Raw genomic sequence first — 23,210 nt, forward strand, 5'->3', positions numbered from 1 at the left:
GACAATCCTATTTAAATGCAGATCAACACGTCTGTCTCTCCCTCTTTGTCTTTACTGAGCTCTAACTTTTGCCAAGTTGTAGCCACTGCTGAGCCTATATAATACCAAAAGCAGGAAAGGACATTTATACACAGTTGATGGAATTTGTAATCAGGACATAGCATTACTACAGCATAAAAATGTCAAAAGTGTAAAAATAAAAGTGCTTAATAATGTTTGGAATGGAAACATTTATATTCTAGTAAAGGCTGAAGTCCATACACACTCTTGTGTGCCTGTGCATGTGTGTGTGAATTGTGTGTGTGAATGAGTGTGTATGAGTGTGAGTGTGTGTGTATGCATAGGTAGTTACTGCTTCTAATAAGCCAGACTGAAGGGGCTGGGGACATGACTCAGTGGTAGAGTACCTGCCAAGAATGTGCGAGATCTTGGATTTGATCTTTAGCAGTGAACAACAAAACCTTCAAAACTTCTGCTCCACCCCCCAAACCACCGGCCCTAGAACAGGCTCTTTCCTTGTAGCCCTGGCTGTTGTGGTACTTGCTCTGTAGAGCAGGCTGGTCTGGACACTCAGAGATTTGCTTGCCTCCCTCTGCCTCCTGAGTGCTGGGACGAAGGCATACACCAACATCACCCAGCTTTTTTTTTTTTTTTTTTTTTTAAATACTTAGATAACTTAAGTGTCTCAGACAGGTTTCAAACTTAATATGTAGTAGAGAATGACTCTATCTTTTGACCCTCCTGAATGCTGGGATGACAGGCGTGTGAGCCTATATCTGGTTTCTGTGGTACCAGAAAATGAGCCCAATGCTTCCCACATGCTAGGCAAGCACTCGATTGACTGATACACCCCTAGTCCACCATCGGAAAATGTAAAGACCTGCTCGCTCTTCTTCCCTCCTTTTCCCATTTTCCTGTTCTCTCACCCTTTTCCCTCTTATGATTTTCTTTAGCCTTTACGTAGTAAGATTGCTGTTCACACACCACTGTGAAGAGGAAACACAATTTTGAGATAAAAATTGTATCACTTTATTGTGTGTCTGTATGAGTGTGTGTGTGTGTGTGTGTGTGTGTGTGTGTGTGTGTGTGTGTAGGGCACATGCTACACAGTGTTGGGTCTGAGGACAGCTCTGTGGGGCTGGCTCCTTCCACCCTTTATGTGTTCTGGGATTGAACTCAACCTCAAAGCTTGCAAGGCTGTATTCACTGTACCTCTCCCAGCCAGAAGTCCCTAAGACGGTTTTTATAAAGATGAAGAATTGTGCAAAACTCTTTAATATATTAATTTGAGGCAACATTATGGCCATTTTCATTCTTCATTGCAGAGACTCAAAGCAGCTGTGCTGGTTGGAATGCCATGGCCCTCCTAGGCTAACACATTTGCATGCTTAGTTGATCAACTAGGAAGGCTTAGGAGGTGTGGGTTTGTTGGAGTAGGTGTGTCACTGCCAGAGGGCTTTAAAGTTTCAAAACCTAGGCAGTGTTTCTTCTTCTGCCTTCCTTCCGCCTGCAGCTCCAGCCCCAGCCCCACCACTGTATGTGCTCCACGACGTGATAACTGTAAGCAACTCCCTGATTAAATGGTTTCTTTTTTAAAGAGTTGCCTTGGTCATGATGTCTCTTCACAACAACTAAGTTAGAACAGTAACTAAGACAGCAGTTTTCTTGTGGAGCTAATGTAGAGCCTTGCACATGTGCTGTGCCACTGAACTATGTACTCAACGGGTCCTTAAGACCCCGTTTTGCTTGTTAAAGAAAGCATAGCTTCAATTCCAAGAATCTCAGCTGTTAAGAGCACTGACTGCTCTTCTGAAGGTCCTGAGTTCAAATCCCAGCAACCACGTGGTGGCTCACAACCATCTGTAATGTGATCTGATGCCCTCTTTTGGGTGTCTGAAGATAGCTACAGTGTACTTACATATAATAAATAAATAAATCTTAAAAAAAAAAGATTAAAGAAAGTCATCATTCTTAACTGTCTCTGAGGCGACTTTTCTCAAGCGCTCTGCTTACCTTAGCTTCAGCCGGGACAGCACCGCCCTGTACAGGTGACTTGCTGGAAGGTGCTTCCGCTGCCCCACAGGTTGTATAACTGGGTGAATGGCCCCAACAACATAGCCCTTAAGATAATAGTCTTCCACTTTGGCAACTATATCCAGGACTGAATTTATCTTGATGACGTCTGGATTTGTTGAAGCTGAGATACCAAGAATGAAGAGAAAATTTCACATTGGTAATATTGAATTCTACCTTATTTCTATCAGTATGTGATAATATTAGTGAATAGGAGAGACAGCCACATGGCTTAATTTTGAGTAAGACACACTAACATGTGTTCTATATTTCCTATTTCAAGTGAGATTAAATGTGTTCAGGATAGTATGACTGTAGACTAACCCTGTTTTAGACAATAGCAAAGGTGATTGATCCAGCTGATAGATACACAATGTTGCCAATATGTCCAGAACCAGACGGCCTCACATGCTCCTTTACTCTGAAGGGTTTTATCTAAGTGACTATATCGCCTTTAGAAGATACCAGTGATGTACATCAAAATGATAACTTAAAGAGCCAATAGTTTTTAGGACTAGGATGAGATGCATGCTTTCTTTTTATTATTTTTAGTAGCATTAGTATTCTTTTTTTTTTGTTTTTTTGAGACAGGGTTTCTCTTTGTAGCTCTGGATGTTCAGGAACTTGCTCTGTAAACCAGGCTGGCCTTGAACTCACAGAGATCTGACTGCCTCTGCCTCCCAAGTTCTGGGATTAAAGGAAGAGATGCCTGGAAGAGATGCATGATTTCTTAAAGATACAGTCTCTATAAGTTTAAAACCTAAAAAGGGGAGAAATTTTATTTCTTAGACAGGAATCATTAAAGAAAAGAACAGAACTAGACATAGATGAAATTTAAAAGCAAAACTGCCACGTAGGCCAGGTAGGTGGTGGTGCACGCCTTTAATCCCAGCACTTGGGAGGCAGAGGCAGGCGGATTTCTGAGTTCGAGGTCAGCCTGGTCTACAGAGTGAGTTCCAGGACAGCCAGGGCTACACAGAGAAACCCTGTCTCAAAAAACAAAACAAAACAAAACAACAACAAAAAAAACCCCCAAAACCAAAAACCTAAAAAACCCAAAACAAAACAAATAAACTAAAAAAAACCCTGCCATGTAATTGAAATCTCCACCCCCCTCCTACCCCCCCCCCAAAAAAAAACTCTCTAAGAACGTACTTGTGTTGACTAGAGGATTAAAAGCAAACAAAGCCAGTACGCAGCTGGAGAGCCTGTCTCCACAGTTCTAGAGGTATTCATTTAAATAGCTCCAGTCTCTGTTTTAATACTTCTCATTTTATGGAGGACAATAAGGATAATTATCCAGAAAGAGACCTGGCGCTGATTAGTAAGAAAACATGAAATTCATTGCAAGTAAGGGCTGGGCTGGCTTTTCGCGGGCTAGTGGGGTCCAGCGCAGAACTGTTGCTGATTGCCTGCGCACAGGAAGAAGGTTAAGACGCAGATGAGGAAGAAGGGTCAGAGGAAGTCTCCGCGCCCTCACACTAACACTCACGTGACGGAACAGTTCCACCCCAGCTTCTCAAACGAAAACGAGGCATTCCCACAGAGAGTCATGCGGATCCATTTCCTTCCGTTTTATTCCCTCTTGGATGTCAACTAATATCCTACCATCTAAAATGTTTTCTTCATCATGATGAATAGACACGAGAACAAAGAGGTCAGTCCTGACCTCTGAAGAAGCACCTGGTCTCCGCGTACACACCCAGCCCTGTCTGTCTGTCTGTCTGTCTGTCTGTGTGGCAGACTTCCTGACCCATCTGGCTTCACTCTTGTTTTAAACATTTGGTCTACAAACCCTGACTTTTTTTTTTTTTTTTTAAAGAAAGCTGCTGAGGAACAACAAGGTGGAACAAATTCTTAGGACCAGAGAATGAAATGTAATGGGAACTTATCTTTAGAACTAGGTGACAATTGTAGGTCATTTTAAAGAAAACTATGGCCAGGTAATGGCTCCCATGGCAATGCGGCAGGAAGCAGAGAAGTTAGCGTGACCTGCAGAATCTCCAGGCCTCCTGCCAGCCTCCCTCTTGAGCACTTCACTTTTACTTTGACATGGGACAGTTTGGAGTTCTGAACCTGTCTGTCACTCTGTTTCACCACAATAAGCCTTCTTTGTCCCCAACCCCATGTTACTTATTCCTTCCTCTGCTGTGTACACTGCTGTGTTACAGTTACTTGTTTATAAGCTTCTCTGGGCTGTTGTCTTAGTCAGGGTTTCTATTCCTGCACAAACATCATGACCAAGAAGCAAGTTGGGGAGGAAAGGGTTTATTTGGCTTACACTTCCATGCTGCTGTTCATCACCAAAGGAAGTCAGGACTGGAACTCAAACAGGTCAGGAAGCAGGAGCTGATGCAGAAGCCACGGAGGGATGTTCTTTACTGGCTTGCCTCCCCTGGCTTGCTCAGCCTGATCTCTTATAGAACCCAAGACTACCAGCCCAGAGATGGTCCCACCCACAAGGGGCCTTTCCCCCTTGATCACTAATTGAGAAAATGCCTTACAGTTGGATCTCATGGAGGCATTTCCTCAACTGAAGCTCCTTTCTCTGTGATAACTCCAGCTGTGCCAAGTTGACACAAAACTAGCCAGTACAGCTGTTCAATGGGAACTCCCTGTGATGGTTTGTATATGTTCAGCTCAGGGAGGAGCACTATTAGAAGGTGTGGCCTTGTTGGAATAGGTGTGCCACTGTGGGCTTTAAGACCCTCATCCTAGCTGCCTAGAAACCAATATTCTGCTAGCAGCCTTCAGATGAAGACAGAACTCTCAGCTCCTCCCGCACCTTCCTACCTGGACAATGCCATGCTCCAACCTTGATGATAATGGACTGAACCTCTGAACCCGTAAGCCAGCCCCAATTAAATGTTGTTTTTATAAGAGTTGCCTTGGTCATGGTGTTTGTTCACAGCAGTAAAATCCTAACTAAGACACTCCCTAAGGGTATCTGCTGCGACTTCCCTCAATGATGGGTCATGACTGCAAGAATAAGATGAAATAAACCCACTTCTTTCGAGGTTGTTTTTTTTTTTTTTTTTGGTTTTTCGAGACAGGGTTTCTCTGTGTAGCCCTGGCTGTCCTGGAACTCACTTTGTAGACCAGGCTGGCCTCGAACTCAGAAATCTGCCTGCCTCTGCCTCCCGAGTGCTGGGATTAAAGGCGTGCGCCACCACGCCCGGCTCGAGGTTGTTTTTAATCATGGTGTTTACTATATCAACAGGATGACAAACTAGGACAGGATTTGGTGAAGAGCAATAGTGTGACTTCCATCCAAAGACTACTGAGCTGGCCTTGCTTCTCTGGATGGCTTGGTAGGAGTCACTTTTAGGTGTCTATGTACATGCATGTGTGTGTACACATGCATATGTGGATGTTGGTGTGTATATGCATGTGTATATGTGTATGTATGTGTGTCTGTGTGTGTGTGTGCATGTGTGTGTAGACCAGGGGTCTTGTTGTCAATCTCCATCTCAAATTCAAAAGTTTTGTGGAGAACTTCTTTTCATGTCGTCCCTCCACCTGAATCTTTTCAACAGAGTTGGTGTTGATGACTTTTAGGTATCCAAACCTAATTGTTCTCACTGTGAGGCGGGCAAAGCAGGACACACTGAGCAAGGACTTTTCAACTGCACTCAGAGTGGAGTAATCACAAATCTATGACAGGCCCAGCCTTTGAGGACAAGCCTTTGATTTGATGTCCTTATGTAGGAAAGTAATATCAGAGCTGTAGACACAGAAGATTAAGGGGGAGGAGGTGGTGGCTTCTGGTCGATTGCCGGCACAGGCAGTGAGCGGCAGCTATATGCTTTCTTGCTTGCCTGAGTGCTGCACAAGGTGTTGGGAAGAAGGAACACATGGTGTTTATGGCCTTGTGGGTGTGGCTGGCTTCTGGTAAATTAATGTTACATGATCTGTAAAAGCCTTGCTGTATCTTACAGGGCTATTGTTATGAAGCAGTCTGAAATTGTTTTGAAAATTATACAAATACCAAGGGAACTTTTATTGCTACAATTAAAACATGTTGAGGGTTGAACTACATTGTCTCTTCTCAAAGCTCCAAAAACGAAGTATCTGTGATGCTTTTCTTACTCCTTTGGTAAAAAGTTCCAAAGAGTGACCCTTTAAATGCCAGTCAGTGGACATGGTGCCTCATGCTTGTCATCTACACGTGGGAGGCTGACACAGGAAGATGACCACAAGTTCTGAAGCTGCCCGTGTTACATAAATGAGTTTCAAGCTAGGCTGGCTTATAGCATGAGGCCTTAAAAAACAAACAAACAAACCCAATTACTAAAAAAGATACAAAGCCATACTCCACCATAAAGTCAAGCAATTGTTAAACACTCAAAGTTCGGCCCTGATGACATAATGCTATGAGAACTACATATTTCATTTCTGCCAACTTACCTCTGAGGACTGGCTTGAATTTATGGAATGCATCTTAAAATTGTTATCTTAAGTAAAAACAAAATGTGCAAACTCCAGCAAGCAACTTTGCCATAGTTTAAAGGGGGTAACGGCCTGGCAACCTGTATGTTTCCCCCAGCAACTGTAGAACAGAGTTAATTCCTACAAGTGCCAAGTCCTATGTGAACAGGCCAGGTCCAGTTCTTGATTCCAGCAAACCCTGCATGGTGGATATTATTGCCTGATAGGGCAACTCAAGGAGAGAGATTAGGACACTGACTTATTGTTAGTAATTTCTGAGGCTGAGCTGGAACCCAGGCAGGATGAGGTGGAAACTGGGACACTCCAGTGCCATAGGAAGGAAAACGTTATTGTTTGAACCACAGTTGTTGAACATTTGTGAATCCAGACATGAGATCAGCCAAACCATGGTTCTCAATCTTTCTGATCCTTCAGTCATTTAATACAGTCTCGCATGCTCAGGGTGGGCGTGGGGTGGTGGTGACCATAAAATTATTTTCGTTGCTACATTATACTTGCAATTTTACTACTGTTGTGAATAGTAATGCAAATGTCTGTTACCCAGGATATCTGCTATGTGACCTCTGTGAAAGGGTCAAGACCCACAAGTTGAGAATCACTGGTTTAGACTATGATAGACTGCTGAGTATCTTAGTATGTGGCTGTTAAGAGGATTATAAGTTTTAAGAAATCGAGAGACAGAATACAATGTAAATAGCATTTCAACTGTTGTTTATTAGTGAAGCTAGCCACCGCAGAAGCCACTCATGTTGTTAAGTGAAGTAACATAATGGCAGTTTTTCTTTTTCTTTTCTTTCTACTTGTATTTTGAGGCAGGGTCTTTGGAGTCCAGGCTGGCCTTGAACATGGGGCCAGTTATTCTGCACCAGGCTCCCGAGTGCTAGAATTAGAGGCTTGTAACTTGCTTGGCACTGGACACATGACAGTAGACTCATGGCACTTTGGGAATCTTGTGACCTGCCTTTGTCTGCTTTCTCTTTCACGGATGAAAGCTTCTCTCCAGGCCACAGAATTCCTTCTGCTTCTCACCTTCAGTCACCCTGACTTTCTGCCTTGTTTGCTTTATCTCCGTCCATATTCCCATCCACTCTTTCAACTGTTCTCTGGATTGTGGGTATAACATATACAGGAAACAAGCACAGAACATACTTAAAACTACCAACCCCCAGGCAACGATTATTTAATGAAAAAGCGAGAAAGTGGCCTGCTCTTCTGAGACCTCCCTTTCCATCCTTTCCAATTTTGGGTTCCATCCTTCCACCATACTGAGCCTTGATTGTCCAGTAATTACTCCTTGCTCTTCCCTTAGTGCTGCAGACCAGGAACACAGCCCAGTGTTCTACAATCCAGTGTCAAGCAGAGACTATGTGCTAAAGGAGCAGCCCGCCCCTGGGCAGGTCAACTGATGGATGTCTTGAGCTGTATGAAATGGGATCATACGGTGGTTACTAGGTATCTCACTCTACACCACACAGTGTCGGACTTGCCTGTGAGCAGTTTGAGTTGTGCTCTCATTGCACTGTAAGAGCAGTCAGCAAAGGACCGCCGTGGAGTTTAGCTGTGTACCCCTTTTTGGCTGCTCTAGCATGGTGTGCAGATTTGGTCAGGTGTGATTGAGGCCACATGGCTCAGAGAGGCTACCATGTTATAGTTTGGTCCTTTACAGAAACCATTAGTGTGTGGGGGTGCTTGAATGAGGCTTGCTCCGGCGACCCAGTAGAAAACTCTACAAGGGACAGAACACTGAGCCATGTTCCCAGAGACAGGTGCCTGACACCACAGAGCCCCCAACTCCATGATTCTGTGACTATAAGTCATGCAGACAATGTCCCAAACTCCTGGCATTCTGGCTAGACTCCACCCTCACAGTTACCTGACTATAGCCTGGTATGCAAGTTAGCCCAGCCCATTATAAGAGGGCTGCTTGGCCCCTCCTTGATCTCTTTAAGCCCTCACCTTTCTTCCTCTCTAGCCCTCCTCTCTCCCTCTTTCTACCTTCTCTCTTTCCCCCTGCCTTTCTAAAATAAAGCTCTAAAACCATCATGGTCCGCTGTGACCTAAGGAGCCATGTCTAACCTCCCACCAGAAGGCCTTCCTATGCTCTAGCCATGGACTGGACCAAGGACCTCTCGCCTGTGCGGGAACCACCCAGCGCCTCCCTCTCCCCCCTGCCCTCTCCACCCTCCGTCCCCAGAGCTGACCGAGGGGGACCCTATTCTGTTCTCAGCTCTTCCATGGTGTCCAGCAGGTGTCTGGGATGCTCGAGGCCAAGAACCTGGTACCTAAGACTGCCCCTTGTCCACCCCCACCCCCATCCCCCCGAAAGCTGGGATTCCATGGCTTCCCACAGCCAGACACCCACCCGGGGCCGTGTGGAAAGCACGCAGCAGTCTGACGCATCCAGCCTCCCAGAGCACCGGGACTCTGGTGGGACGCTGGTTTTCTCCCACTCCCTTTATTCCCCCAGGCTCCCTGCCCTCTGTTAGTGGATATCTGTAGTCTAAGGTCACTCATGCCTGTGGCTTGGGAATTCCCAATTGCTTGACTTGGACATCCTTGTGCACCACATGCTGTATGTCGGCACTGGGCATATCTTCAGTTATAAGTAGAAAATGTCAACTGTTTTTCAAATGATTATAACACTATACTGACATCTGATATTAGCAACCTTTCAAAATTTTATCTCCTTTGGGTGTTTTGTAGTAGTGGTTGTAATACGCATGTTCTTGATCACCTATGGTTGGGATGCAGTTTCACATGTCTTTCACTTGGATTTCTGATTTGTCTGTTAGATTCTTGTCTATTCCTTTATTTTTTTATTTATTTTTTTAAAGATTTATTTATTTATTATATGTAAGTACATTGTAGCTGTCTTCAGACACTCCAGAAGAGGGAGTCAGATCTCGTTATGGATGGTTGTGAACCACCATGTGGTTGCTGGGATTTGAACTCCGAACCTTCGGAAGAGCAGTCGGGTGCTCTTACCCACTGAGCCATCTCACCAGCCCGTCTATTCCTTTATTGAGCTGTCTTTTCCTTATTGTCTTGTAGTGGTGGTTGAAGCTTTCAGGACAGAGGCCTTACTGAGTCTCACTCATCCTTTACATCTGGGATGCAGTGGCACTTCTGAAGAGCCTTCCTGGACCTGCCCACTCAGGTCCACGGCAGAGCCTCTGCAGTCCCAGGCTGTATCACACAGGGCAGGCACAATGTGCAAGGATGCTGTGACTACTGTTTCCTGCCCAGACCCTGCTACAGGAGCTCTTGCAGTGTTGGTCTGTTCACATACACAGAACCGGGCAGTTGTAGAGTGTACACAGATGGACTAAGAGTGGCATTGTCTGTTTTCTTGGTTTGTTTTTTTAGTCAGGGCCTCATGTAGCATAGGCTGGCCTCGAACTTGCTGTGCAGACAACAGCTTTGACCCGCATGCTGACCGATCCTTCTGCCTCCACTTGCACAGTGCTGGACTTACAGGCCCGTGTCTTCTTCACCCTTTGTTTTATCCAGTGCAGAGAACTGAACCCAAACCTCATTCATACTAGGCACACACTACCAACTAGGCACACTTCCAGTTCTTGACAGTTTTAAAAGTGGGCCAGCTGCCTGCTATTATTAGAGATCCCTTCCTCTCCAGACTCAGAATGGAATTCTTTTCCACAATAGTCTGTGTTTGTGAGGTTTGTTATATTTCTCAGGTGGACTGTGTCACCATTTCAAACATAATGGAAATGTTTAAAATATATAGTTTTAAACTTATATAGTTTAGTAAAAGAAAGAATAGAGATTATATCAATGCTGAAGAGGATCCAGTCAATTTCATTACAACTAGTTCTCCCCGCCCTCCCCGGGCCCAGCAGCACTGTAACATGTAAAATCTCTCTGATGGCAAGGGGCGCATGTCCTGGAGTTTATTAGATCGATACAGTTACACAAAATGCAACATGACTTTTCTTTCCCTTCACCTCTAGCTCCTCCCCCCCCCCTTCTTTATTTCTGACAGGTCTTGCTGTGTAGCTCGGGCTGGCCTCAGACTTACAATCTTCCTGTCTTAGACTCCTAAGACCTGGGATTATAGGCATACACTATCATGACTTGATTTTTTTATTTAAAAAAACCCCTCTATTTCTGACCATATATTAACTCTTGTTGACTTTCAGTACATTCTCACACAGCGACATTCCTATTCTTCTTGAATGTTCTCTAATACTTTACATAACTGACTCCTTCTGTATTAAACCTGTGCTCTTGGCTCATTTGTGTTATTTGAGTTATTCTCTTTACGGCTGTGCCCCGGATCAGGCCAGCACACTTTGGCTGGCCACATACTCCCTCTTTTGAATACTTTATTTCAGTTGCCCCTCAGATTACCAGTTCTAGCTAGGAATACAAAGAGGAGTAAGAACTGAGTTTAAAGGAAGGGATGAGGTCCGTCCCAGCCTCGGAATGGAGATAGAGCCTTGTTCTCACAGGAGGGAGAGCAGCAGCTAGCTTTAGTGAACACTCCCCTGTGGGTAATCTTCTGTCATTTCCTTTAATATCTAAAGCAGCTGTCTGATGTAGGTATTGTTAGAATCCCTGTTTGCAGTTAAGGGATCTGCACAGCAGCTTAAAAGGACTCATGACCCACGCCAAGAACACTGGTTCTCAAACTGTGGGTTGTAACCCCTTTGGGGAGGTCACATATCAGATATCCTGCATATCAGATATTTACATTATAATTCACAACAGTAGCAAAATTACAGTTAGGAAGTAGCAACAAAAATGATTTTATGGTCACAGCATAAGGAAGTATATTAAAGGGTCTCAGCATTAGGAAGGCTGAGAATCACTGGACTTCTTGATGAGATGTAAAGAATGACTGGAAGACACCCCCCCCCAAATGACAAAACAAAAAACCCAAACTAAACACAAACAAACAACAACAAAGAAGCCACTGCAGATAGAGGGCAGGGAAAGCAGAGAGGAAATGAATGGCTCTGGAGAGTGGTAATGAGAATGGAGAGGAGAGAAGAAATGGGGGAGTTTAAGTTCTTTGTATTCTTGTTGGATCAGGTGTGTGCATATATGTGTGTACATGCATGCATGCGTGTGCACGAGTGTATGTGTTCATGTGTGTACATCATGTGGAGGGCAGAGGTTGACACTGGTCATTGCCCATGATCACTTTGTACCTTACTTTTTGAGACAGGCAGGCTTCAGGCAGTCTGGCACTCAGACTGGCGAGGCTGACTGGCACTCTCCAGACATCTGCCTGCCTACCTCCCTGGAGCAGGGGTCACTCGACACACCTAGGTTTTATATGAGACTCCTCTGGTCCTTATGCTTGGACAGCAAGCATTTGCTGACTGAGCACTCCCCTGCATCTGACTGGATATTTGGTGAGAGGGTGGAAAGAGGGTAGTAACGAGAGCATGTACCCGTAACAGAGGGGCCGCTCTGAACCATTGAGCAGTGAATGAAAACTATATTTCATTCAGCTATAGTAGATGCTGTGGTGCTTTGAATATGCTCCACCCAGGTAGTGGCACTATTTGAAGGTGTGGCCCTGTTGGAATAGGTATGTCACTGTGGGTGTGGGTTTTAAGACCCTCATCCTAGCTGCCTGGAAGTCAGTCTTCTACTGTCTGCCTTTGGATGAAGATGTAGAATTCTCAGTTCCTCCTGCACCATGTCTGCCTAGATGCTGCCATGTCCCTGCCTTGATGATAATAGACTGAACCTCTGAACCTGTAAGCCAGCCCCAATTAAACGTTGTCCTTTGTAAGACTTGCCTTGGTCATGGTGTCTGTTCACAGCAGTAAAACCCTGACTAAGACACATACACTACCATGGAAAGTTAGTACAACAGAATTTGCGATGCAATGATTGGGGAAGGGAGAAAGGTAGAACTAACTGAGTGAGAAACAACTTGTTCAAGACAAACTGTAACACAACACAGGGACTTGGAAGGCTCTCCCTCCTTAAACCTTATTCTGTGTCCCAGGGCTACTGTTTGGGAAACAAACAAACAAAAACAAAACTGAGGAATACACACAGCTGTCACCAGGCCATTTTGTTTCCGCCAAGGTTTCTCACTGTGTGGTGGTCTGGCAGCTAGGAGCAGCCACCGTTCAGTTCTCTTCCCAGCAATCCCAGGAAGGGTTGGCCAGTGCCAAGCAGAAGGCTGGCATGTGTTAGCCCACCCAGACGCACTATCATAGACACTGGAGTGGCAGGCAGGTGGCTGTCAAAGACTGGAGGAAAGAGGCAGGCTAACTATGCCTGGAAGAGGGGGCGGGGTTAGGCTGGTACACAGAGTCCTGGCTTCTGAAGCAAACGCAAAGGCAAGACCAAAACAAATGGTTGAACAAAAACCCCAAACAAGAACATGTGGGAGAACTAGGAAGAGATGGGCCCCGGAGACCAGGCGCCTGTACCAAATAGGAAGCAGATGCTACCTAAAGACATGCGCCTGCCTTAGTGTGCGCACGCGCACATCAAACCCATGCCTGTGCTTTACGGTGAAATTACCCTTTCGCAGCAACATCTAGAGTGGAAGGTGGAAATTATGCTCCTTTCATGGAGAAAAAGGTTTCTGATAAAGCCAAAATGACTGTTGAGTAAAAGCTGTGTATCTTCTTGATTCAAAGGTAATCGCATATATAGACATTTGTTGGAGGTGCTAATGTTTTGAAATGGCATGAATCAGAAAAAATGTTAGCTTCTTAAAGCTCGATAGCCCTAAGGTGAGCTGTGCATCAGGATCCTAAGGTGCACATGACAACGGTTCTAGACTACAGCTTCGGGGATACGCAAGAAAGGCATGCTTTCCCACCCTGGGCGTTTCCGCCCAATCCAGTCTGTATTGATAAGGACGAGAACCACACGGTAGAAGTTCCCTGTCTCAAGGATTTTTCTCGAATGACTTTTTAAAACGGCATATAAAAATTCATGACTTTTTGGCTACTTCTCCATCAGCATTAACTCAATCCACTTTAAATTCACACAACAAAGAAGAACATTGAGAATATTAACTTTTCTTCTTTTGGCAGCCTTGTCCTTACTTGGATTCTTTGATCAAAAAAAGTGAATATGTTCGAAGCACAGGTACAGATCTTCTGTGTCTCTCAATTTTGCTTGCTGGCCAGCTCAATTTTTAACAAAGAAAAATGGGCTGCTCTTGCTTCGTGCACAAAGATGCACTGTTTTCAGGGGGAAGGCTGCAGTGGTGGTAGAGAGTAAAAGCATCTAGTTGTACGTGCAGTGCAGTTTTCAATGAACTAATGGACTGTAGAATCAAATAATTAAAATAGGAACTTAATACTAGTATTTGGAAAACTCAGCAAGCAAATTTCTCTAAATTTCATTTCGTTCTTTTTTAGCACATCATAATTACAGACGCAGTTTGTTTAAAACCCTGTTATGCCCTGTGTCTCAGGGACTCTGAAGCAGTATTCAGGGTTTCCAGAGAGGAGGGAGGCAAACTTGGGTCAAGAGGAGGCACCTCAGCCCCTTCCCTTCCCGGAGCTGCCATCTGGGCTTGTTTGTTTGTGTTTTCAACTTTTTGGAACAGAGTTTCTCTGTTAGGGACGGAGCACCCAGCCGAGGGAGTGCCTTCTGTAGGCTACTTTCCCCCATTAAAACAAAAACAAAAACAAAAACAACTAATTTCTTTCAACCTTTAGTTTGGTCAAACCTATCACATGAGCAGCACACAATTCAGCACACTGGCCACCTCAGAATTTCCTTGGCGGAGTTTTCCACAACTGCATACAAGTAGCACTGCCCATAGCCCACAGTCCCTGCCTTTCAAATCTTTTCAAAACACAAGATGTCATTAAGGCTCCAGCAATTTGGCCTAGAAATCAAACATTTGTCCCATTTGCTTTAAAAATAAAAGGAACATTTCCAAGTAGTTTTCTTAATTTTGTATAGTATATATAAGCCATGTTAAAAAAAAAAGCACACAAAACAAAATACAACCCAAAATCTTCCCAAATATAATTAAGAAACAAAGCGTCATTGTTAGATGGACCAATTTCATTCCGGAAAAGAGCTTAAGACTCCACAGGTCCACCCTTCAGAAACGTAGGTCTTCTCTTATTTTGGAGACAGATACTAACTACAATAGAAATAAGGAGTACCTTGTAAAGTAAAGTCCAGCAGTGCGTATTCATAAGCAAATTCTGTCTTTGTTTCCACTTGCGGTCTCTTCAGGGTAGAAAATATTTTTCCAGGGCTGCTTTCATCAGGGTCTTCCAGCTTCCTAAGTCCGCACCCCATGGCAAAGTCTGCAAGGAGTTAAGATTGCAGGGGAGAGCCGGAGGAGCAAGCGCAGTCAATTCTGTCGTTTAAGCTGCGAAAACAAAGTTACAGACTTAACTGCTTTGATTTGGTTTTCAGCGAAATGACAGATAGCCAGAGAGAAAGCGGCGGGTCCAAGGCGAGGAGCTGGGGACTTTTATCCATTCTTCTTTAACGTTACTGTTACTGAGCCTTAGCTCCAGCTCCGGGAGGCTGGGCTCGATCTTTGAGGAGCTCGTAAGCTGCTGCAACTTAGTGGAGAATTTCCATGCCACGTCAATTTACAGCCAGCCAGCCCCCTACCAGAGTTCTGCGGCTCAGGGCTCCGACGGGCTTTGTCTCACCCAGTTGGCTGAATGGAAAAGAAGTGTCCAGAAACGGAATTAAAGACAAAAGTGCAACTCTGGTGTGATATCTACGGATAGAAGATAAAGTCAGTCAAAGTGATGAGGTTCTTTCTGTTTCTTCTGGTCAGTCCTGTGCTTCCCGGCTTCTACCGAGGAAGCAGAAGGGAGGGGGAGAGGAAAGGGAGGGAGGAAAGGAAGAAGAGAGGAAAGGACAGAGGGAGAGGGGGGAGAGAGAGAGAGAGAGAGAGAGAGAGAGAGAGAGAGAGAGAGAGAGAGAGAGAGAGATTGATTGCTTCTTAACGTGGTTGGAAACAATATCAATTCCAGAAAGGAAGTGAGCTTTCTGAGGAAACAACAGAGTGGGAGAGGAAAGGGAGAGGGAGAGGGGGAGGGAGAGGGGGAGGGGGAGGGGGAGGGGGAGGGGGAGGGGGAGGGGGAGGGGGAGGGGGAGGGGGAGGGGGAGGGGGAGGGAGAGGGAGAGGGAGGGAGGGAGAGGGAGGGAGGGAGGGAGAGGGAGGGAGGGAGGGAGGGAGGGAGAGAGAGAGAGAGAGAGAGAGAGAGAGAGAGAGAGAGAGACCTAGAAAGTTCTCAGTCCTAGGGGAAAACTTCTTTCCACACAGCGGGGGTTTTTTTTGTTTTTTGTTTTTGTTTTTTTGTTTTTCTGGAAAGATGTGCTGATTAAAACCACCAAGTATAAAAAAAGCACAAAAAACGTAAGCTATCTCATAAATACTTGGGGAAGAAAGAGTGAATGTGGTCAATGTACATTGAATAGATGTATAGAAATGTCACTATGATTTTAATTTTTCTTTTGTTCAGTTATCATGCACTAATGAAAAAAGAAAAAAAAAACAGTTAAAAGGAAAAACATCCTATGTAATTGCAAAGAAGAGACAGTTACAGAGGAATTAGTTCCCTCCAGCATTCTTGGTTTGTTATTTTATTTATGTGTGTGCTTGTGTGTGGTGCAGGGATCCTCCCCCAGAGGAGGGGCGTCAGACCCTTTGGACCTGGGGCAACAAGTGGCTATAAACTCCCTTGTTGGAGTGCTGGAACCACACCTCAAAGCAGCCAGTGTCCTTGGGTTAGGCAGCTCACCAGCCCAGTGCCCTTGATTTAAAACACCCCTATTAGAGGACTTAGTACTGCCTGACCACAGTGCTATGGGTCTCAAAATGGCTTTAGTTTAAAAAAAAATGTCAAATGTAGATAAGTTGACTCATTTAATCTTGTTTGTAATGTAAATGGTAATTTGCTGCATGCTGAGGTCAAGGATGATTTACGTGGAGCCACTGCAATGCACATTTATTGTTGGTCTGTGCATGATAGGATGTGTGCTCCAGCCACTCAGAGGGAGGCCTGGAAGCAGACTGCTTGTGAGTGCAGTCTCCTCCTGCTTACCACAGAGATGCTCTTGGGTAGATTAACTTGACTTCTTTGAGTACCAATTTCTTTTCCTCTTAAAATGTCCCTAGTGGGACATCCGCCACAGGATGGTTTTAAAGAGAACCTGGTCTTCTGCCCTAGCCCCCTGCCTGCAGAGAGCAATGCTCCTATGAGACAGAGCTGGCCATCAGGATAGGAAGGAAGTGATTTCGGCACCACTTCAACTATTTACAAAATAAATCCTGATCTCCTTTGAGAACCTGGAGAATGCCAGTGGTGAAGAAAAATTTCAGTCCATTAAATTGTGCACATGAAAATCCTGGAAGGAGCATGTGGGTTATTTAGTCTGTAGATCACTGTCATCTTTTGCTCCGTACTTCTTTAAGTATTTTACTTCTCAAAAGCATTTTGTATAGGAGACCATTCCATGGTCTCCATGTTAAAGGATGGGCATAGTCAGTGGAAGGGAATTCTGGGTAAATTAGATGAATCAGTAGACAGAAAGAGTGACTCATCTGACCATTTACAAAGATTACTGATCGCCATATTCCATGTCCTTTTTTGTAGAATGGACTGTTGTGCTGTTATACAGTAGCAATGGAGTCTCTGCTGGTCACTGGCACCAATTACGGTATTGGAGAGTTGTTTATTAAGTATCCACTACCTTTATCAAGTGCCTGCCATTGCCAGGTACTTAAAAAGCACTGGATACAAAAGATGACTCAACAGGAACATATGGGACGATATCCTGGATGGTTTCGAGGGTGAGTGAGACTGACACAGAGAGGTGGGAGCATGTGACTGGAGAAGAGGAGCACAGAACTAAAGCCAGACTTGTGAGACAGGACGGCACAAATGAGCAACACTAAGCAACTGACTGCTAGGACATAAAATGCGAAAGCAAAGCAAAGCAAAGCAAAGCAAAGCAAAGCAAAAAAAAAAAAAAAAAGAAGCTAACCTGGGAATGAGGAAAGAGCTAAGCTAAGGGCTTTGGATGCTTAGGTCTTATTTTGCAGAGGGTAAAAGGAAATCAAATAGCCAAATGAAGTCAAAGGACATCCATCTTCATATTGGATATATCACTAGTACAGCCTGAGGAAGATGCTTTAAGTACATGGAAGGGAGCTAGAAAGAAGGCTACTGATTTCGACTGATGCTGATGCTGACTGGATGCAGCTCTTTCTCATTATTATGCATGTAGTTATATATTATGTATTATTAGGCATTATTATGTATTATAATTATTATTGTGTGTGCACATACTCTAATTACTTGTGTGTGTGTGTGGCTAGAGGGTAATTCCAGGTGTTATATCTTAGGAGTTTTCTTTCTTTTTTTTGGAGACAGGGTTTCTCTATGTAGCCCTGGTTGTCTCTGTAAACTAGGCTGGCTTTGTCTCACCAAGATCCTTCAGCCTTTGTCTCCCAAGTGCTGGCATCAAAGGTGTGTGCCATCACCACACAGCATCTCCCTATTTTTTAAGACTGTCTCTCTTTGGTTGGAGCTCTCCAAGTAGCCTAGGCTAGCAGGCAAACAAGCCTGAGGCAGTCACATAAGCCTGAGGCAGTCACATGTCTCCATCCCCCTCCCTCCCCCTCCCTGGGATTGTACCATGCTCAGTTTGCTTTCTTTCTTTCTTTATTTCTTTCTTTATTTAAAATGTTGCTTGTGAAGATTGAACACAGATCATCATGCTTACAAGAGAAGCACATTACTGCCTTGGCTGGCCTGGAACTCACTATCTACAGTAGGTTTTATACATTGTCTTTGAACTCAGAGATCCAGAGTTCTGGGATTAAAGGCATCACTACTCACAAGCACTTCTCCTATAGCAAGAGGAACTGTAGTTTCTTAAGGTCATAACTGAATAACACTTAGGCCATTTCTCTCTACAACTGCAAAAGAACAGAATTTTGTTTGACTTTTAACAATATTTTAAAATCATTTTCATTATTAATGTGGCATGTGTTCCTGTCTTCACAATTATTGCTACCGATATGTAGGGTTCACATCTGGATAGTCAAACAAATGCATATCGAAGATATGTTTGGAAAGCTGCCCCTGAGCACGTGCAGACATTGTTGTTATTGTTCCTGGACACAGCAGCCTGCCAAGCACAAGGCACGTACCTACTACCTTCTAAATTTACATGTTAGTGTACAGCTTAGAGATGATTTGATGCAGTGGGGATGGTTGTGCGTGATATTCAAGTACTGCATCATTTTATATAAGGGCTGGACACCCTTGGATTTGGGTGTCTGGGAGTCTTGACACCAACCTCTGAGGATTCTGTTATATTTATCCTGGCACTTCACTGCATTCCCACAACAACACTAGGGAAGAAACATTTGCTTATTTTAAGTTTCCACTGTGAAAAGTTCTGTAAGGATTATTCTCCCACCCTTGAATTATTTCTAAAATATGTATATTCTCCTTCATACATGGACAAATAGTTTATTACTTTTTAAGTGATTTATTTGTAAGTGGACAATCCTTGGACTTAAGGCCCACTCAAAAGGAAGGAATTCAAGTCTCTTATTATAAACATAGCAAATGACCAGTGGCTGGAGAGGGCGTGGTCTCAAGAAGGAAGCCTATCCCTGGCTTTCCTAACCCAGTGTAATTGCTAACTTCTTCCTAAATCCTTATCCTTATAACCACACAGAAATGTAGCTCTAACCTCTCATCAAAGAAAACTGTGCATCAGACAAAGACCATTATAAAAAGCCACAACTAGTCAAAATGTGGACAACAACTGACCATCAGGTGCCTGGCACCAAATGATAACATCTACAATATAATCCCTCCCAGGCAACCTCCCAGAGGGGCAGAGGACCAGGATGTCTGCTGCAAGATTGTGTCTTCTAGATGTGACAGGGAAGCTGAACCTATGACAACTCAACAATATGGGGGTTTTTGTTTGTTTAATTTGTTTTTTTTTTGTTTTTTTGAGACAAGGTGTGTGTGTGTGTGTGTGTGTGTGTGTATCCCTTGTCTGTCCTGGAATTCACTTTGTAGACCAGGCTGGCCTTGAACAAAGATATCTTCTTGTCTCTGCCTCCTGAGTGCTGTTGAACTGAGAGTGAGAGCAAAAAGTTAAAAAGGATGCAAATATGAAAGGAAGAAGTCAAGGCATCCTTACTTACAGATTGGATGTGACTCAATACCAAAGAGATCCCAAAGGAATACTTTAGCCCAGCAATGGTGGCATATGCCTTTAATCCCAGCACTCAGGAGGCAGAGGCAGATGGATCTCTGTGAGTTTGAGGACAGCCTGGTCTACACAGAGAAACCCTGTCTCAAGAAAATACAAGACTGCATCAGAAAACTTTTAGAATGGATAAACACTTTCAGCAAAGTGGCTGGGTACAAAGTCAACACATAAAAAAAAATCAGTACATGCCTTTTATGCCAATGTCAAAGACAGAGAAAGCAACCAGGAAAATAGATTTACAACAGCTTCAACTTTTTTTTTTTTTTTTTTTGGTTTTTCAAGACAGGGTTTCTCTGTAGCTCTGGCTGTCCTGGAACTCACTCTGTAGACCAGGCTGGCCTCGAACTCAGAAATCTGCCCTGCAGCTTCAACATTTTACCTTGAATTATATTGAATCAAGTATATAGAGCTCTACAGTAAAAACTTTAAAGCACTGAAGAAAGAAACTGAGCAAGTCAGGCCTGAGGATTTGGGCTGGAAGAGCTAACCTTGTGGAGAAAGCACTGTATGGATGCAGAACATTTCATATCTCACTTTTTGGATGTTGTGAACATCAGTAATATAACTTTGTATCCACTTGACTGGCCAGAATGAAAACATATGACACTAAGTACTGATTTTTTTCCAAGGAAATGTATAAGAGTGCATATAGGAGTGTGAATTTTTTTAACTATGTTGGAAGAAACTTGGCATTATCCTGTGAAGCTGAACATTCAACATTTTTTTTTAATGTTCCAGCAATTTCATTCCTAGGTATAGACTTAGAGAAACATTTGCATGTAGGTACCAAGAGAGACATCTGAGAATGTAAATATCAATTCTGTTTGAAATTGCCCCAAACTTGAACCAGTTGCATCTATGAGCAGCTGTTTACTTCAGGGAGTTCTGTTACACGGGGAAGGAGAGAAGCAGAGCCCTAGTGGGCTCTCAACATTTTATTTATAAGATGGGAGAAAAAGGTGTTCTGCTTGGTTTTTTTGTCAACTTGATACAAGCTAGAGTCATCTAGGAAGAGGGAAAGCCAATTCAGAAAATGCCTCCATCGGTTGTCTGTAGGCAAGTCTGCGGCCATTTTCTGAATTAGTGATTGCTGTGGGAGGCCCAGGTCATTGTGGGCAGTGTCACCCTGATCAGGTGGCCCTGCGTTATATAAGGAAGCAAACTGAGCAAGTCACAGGATCAAGCAGTGGGTTCCTCCTTGGATTCTGCCTCGGTTCTTGCCTCCAGGTTCCTGCTTTGAGTTCCTTTCATGATAGATAGAAAGTAAACTACAATACACTCTTTCCTTCCCAAGTTGTTGTTTGCCATGAAGCTTATTATAGCCACAGAAAACAAGCCAGGACAAAGCGCACGCTTGTCTGCGGAAGCCTTGACTTGCTGGCAACGGAAACTGTAGACCTGAAGGAGAACCTGATTTGCCAGTTGCGTTTGCTTTATACAACTCTACCCTTTTTCAATTTTTTCCTTCTTTTTTTTTTTTTTTGGTTTTTCGAGACAGGGTTTCTCTGTATAGCCCTGGCTGTCCTGGAACTCACTTTGTAGACCAGGCTGGCCTTGAACTCAAAAATCTGCCTGCCTCTGCCTCCCGAGTGCTGGGATTAAAGGCATGCGCCATCACGCCCGGCTCTTTTTCCTTCTTTTTAAAATTGGAAATAAACTTTTCATAAAGTACATTCCAAGTTTCCCCTCTTAAAGTCCTCCCACATCCTGACTGCCTCCCACCCATCCAGTTCCACCTTCTTCGTTTTTAGACAACAAACATACCAATAAACAAACTGGAATAAAACAAAGGAAACAGAAAACAAAAACAGAGGACACACATACTATAAAAACACACACATCATAAAAATCACAAAGTTGGAAACTACTAGATAAGCAAAAGGTAAAAACGGAGCACACAAAGTGTTATGAGACACACCATCTCCACAGGTACTGAGTTAGTTTTGTGTCAGCCAACTCTTGCTGAGCATGGGGCCTGCCTGCCCTAAGTGAGGTTCATATCCTAGTAAGACTCCACTGAGAAAACAAGTTTTCATTTGCAAGTAGTTGCCAACTGGAGGTAGCTTCTGGGTTAGGGATGTAAACTTGTGACCATGTCCCCCTCTCAGCACTGGGACCCATCAGGCCCCTACTTGTAGAGCCCCGTGTTAGCTGCCTCTGTCTCCGTGAGTTCATACATGCATTGATCCTGTCTGGAAGGTGCTGTTTTCTTGGTGTCTCTCATCTCCACTGCCTCTCACCATCTTTTTCTTTCTTTCTCTTCAGCGTCGTTTCCTGAGCCCTGAGGTTTGATGAAGATGTCCCATTTAGGACTGAGTGTTCCACAGCCTCTCATTCTCTGCACACTGTTCACTCATGGCTATCTATACAAGCTCTCATCTGTAGGAGGACAGTTTTCTGATGCCGGCTCAGTGAGACACTGATCTATGCATACAGCAGAATGTTGTTAGGCGTCATTTTATTGTTATTGTTCTTTTAGCAGAACAGTAGTGTTTGGTTTGCCCCTGGGTCCATGCCTGTCTAGTCTCAGGTTCTTGGCCAACTGAGAAGTGTCAGGTACTGGCTTTATTTCATGGAGTGGTCCCTAAATCCAACCAGATAGTGGTTGGTTACTCCACATCTTGTGTGGCATTGTTGTACCAGCATATCATGCAGAGAGGTCATCATTGCATAAGGAAAGGTTTGTAACTGGCTTGGTGTTTAGCTTTATCCTCTAGTCAGTGCAGGGTACCTTCCAGGACCATGAATGCTAGTGAGCAGACAACCCCCAACTTTTAGTTTTATCTACTTTCTACTTACCTTTTGCACATTTGCAGACCAACTAGAACACACAGACTGACTACGCCTTGGACGTTTGTTTCACCTTCTGTAGTTCCTGTAGAGAACGCCATCAGTCTATCTTCTAAATCATCCCAGAAAGCACATCCAACTCACCACATGTCTTTACACACCATGCAGACGTCAAAAGGAATGAACAATATGGTTGAATCTTAGGAAGGAAATGTTGAATTAGAAAGGTAAGAGAGACTACGTGCCCTGCTGTCTTTTAAAATGGTAATTAAATATAAGCAATGTTACTCAAATGCACTGGTGCTATACAGGAATGTGAACCTGTAAGTAAAAACTCAGGGCAGGCCGTGCAGTGGTGTAGGCTCCCCCAGCCTGAAGCGGGTTGGTACCGACTAGTCTGCCACCTGTGGTGCAGCTTTCCGACTTAGCTGGCTTCTTACAACTGGCTTCTTTTGAAGTGACAACTGCCCTGCTCTTCTTCTACCTGCTGAGAAGCTGAACCTGTTTTCCTGAGAATTTCCTGAATAAGCGGCCAGCCTGGCCACCGAGTGCTGACGAAATGGCTCCAGGCACCAAGTGTGGAGCCGGCAGACTAGTGCTAACAAGTAGGCAACAATACATATAGAAGCCTGGCAAGGGGGTGGGGGGTAGGGGGTGGGGGCGAT

General features: G+C 44.2%; 1 protein-coding gene across 5 annotated transcripts in view; it reads right to left on the minus strand.

The window, feature by feature from the left end:
- Positions 1-22,657, minus strand: part of Rftn2 (raftlin family member 2) — a 65,355-nt gene extending 42,698 nt beyond the window's left edge. Inside the window, exons 1-3 of one of the 5 annotated variants that reach the window (XM_029483125.2) lie at positions 22,555-22,657; positions 14,649-14,860; positions 2,014-2,197 (exon numbers count right to left, since the gene is read on the minus strand). In XM_029483125.2, coding sequence (XP_029338985.1) covers positions 2,014-2,197; positions 14,649-14,787 — 323 coding nt within the window. In that variant the 5' untranslated portion in view covers positions 14,788-14,860; positions 22,555-22,657. Of the gene's footprint in view, positions 1-2,013; positions 2,198-14,648; positions 14,861-15,111; positions 15,411-22,554 lie in introns of those variants that run through there. The other 4 variants (XM_029483135.2, XM_029483134.2, XM_029483138.2 and 1 more) reach the window with 4 other exon arrangements.
- Positions 22,658-23,210: the final 553 nt, after the last annotated feature.

The sequence above is a fragment of the Mus caroli genome, unplaced genomic scaffold, assembly GCF_978045245.1.
Source record: "Mus caroli unplaced genomic scaffold, Mus_caroli_1 scaffold_1, whole genome shotgun sequence".
Classification (NCBI taxonomy): domain Eukaryota; kingdom Metazoa; phylum Chordata; class Mammalia; order Rodentia; family Muridae; genus Mus; species Mus caroli.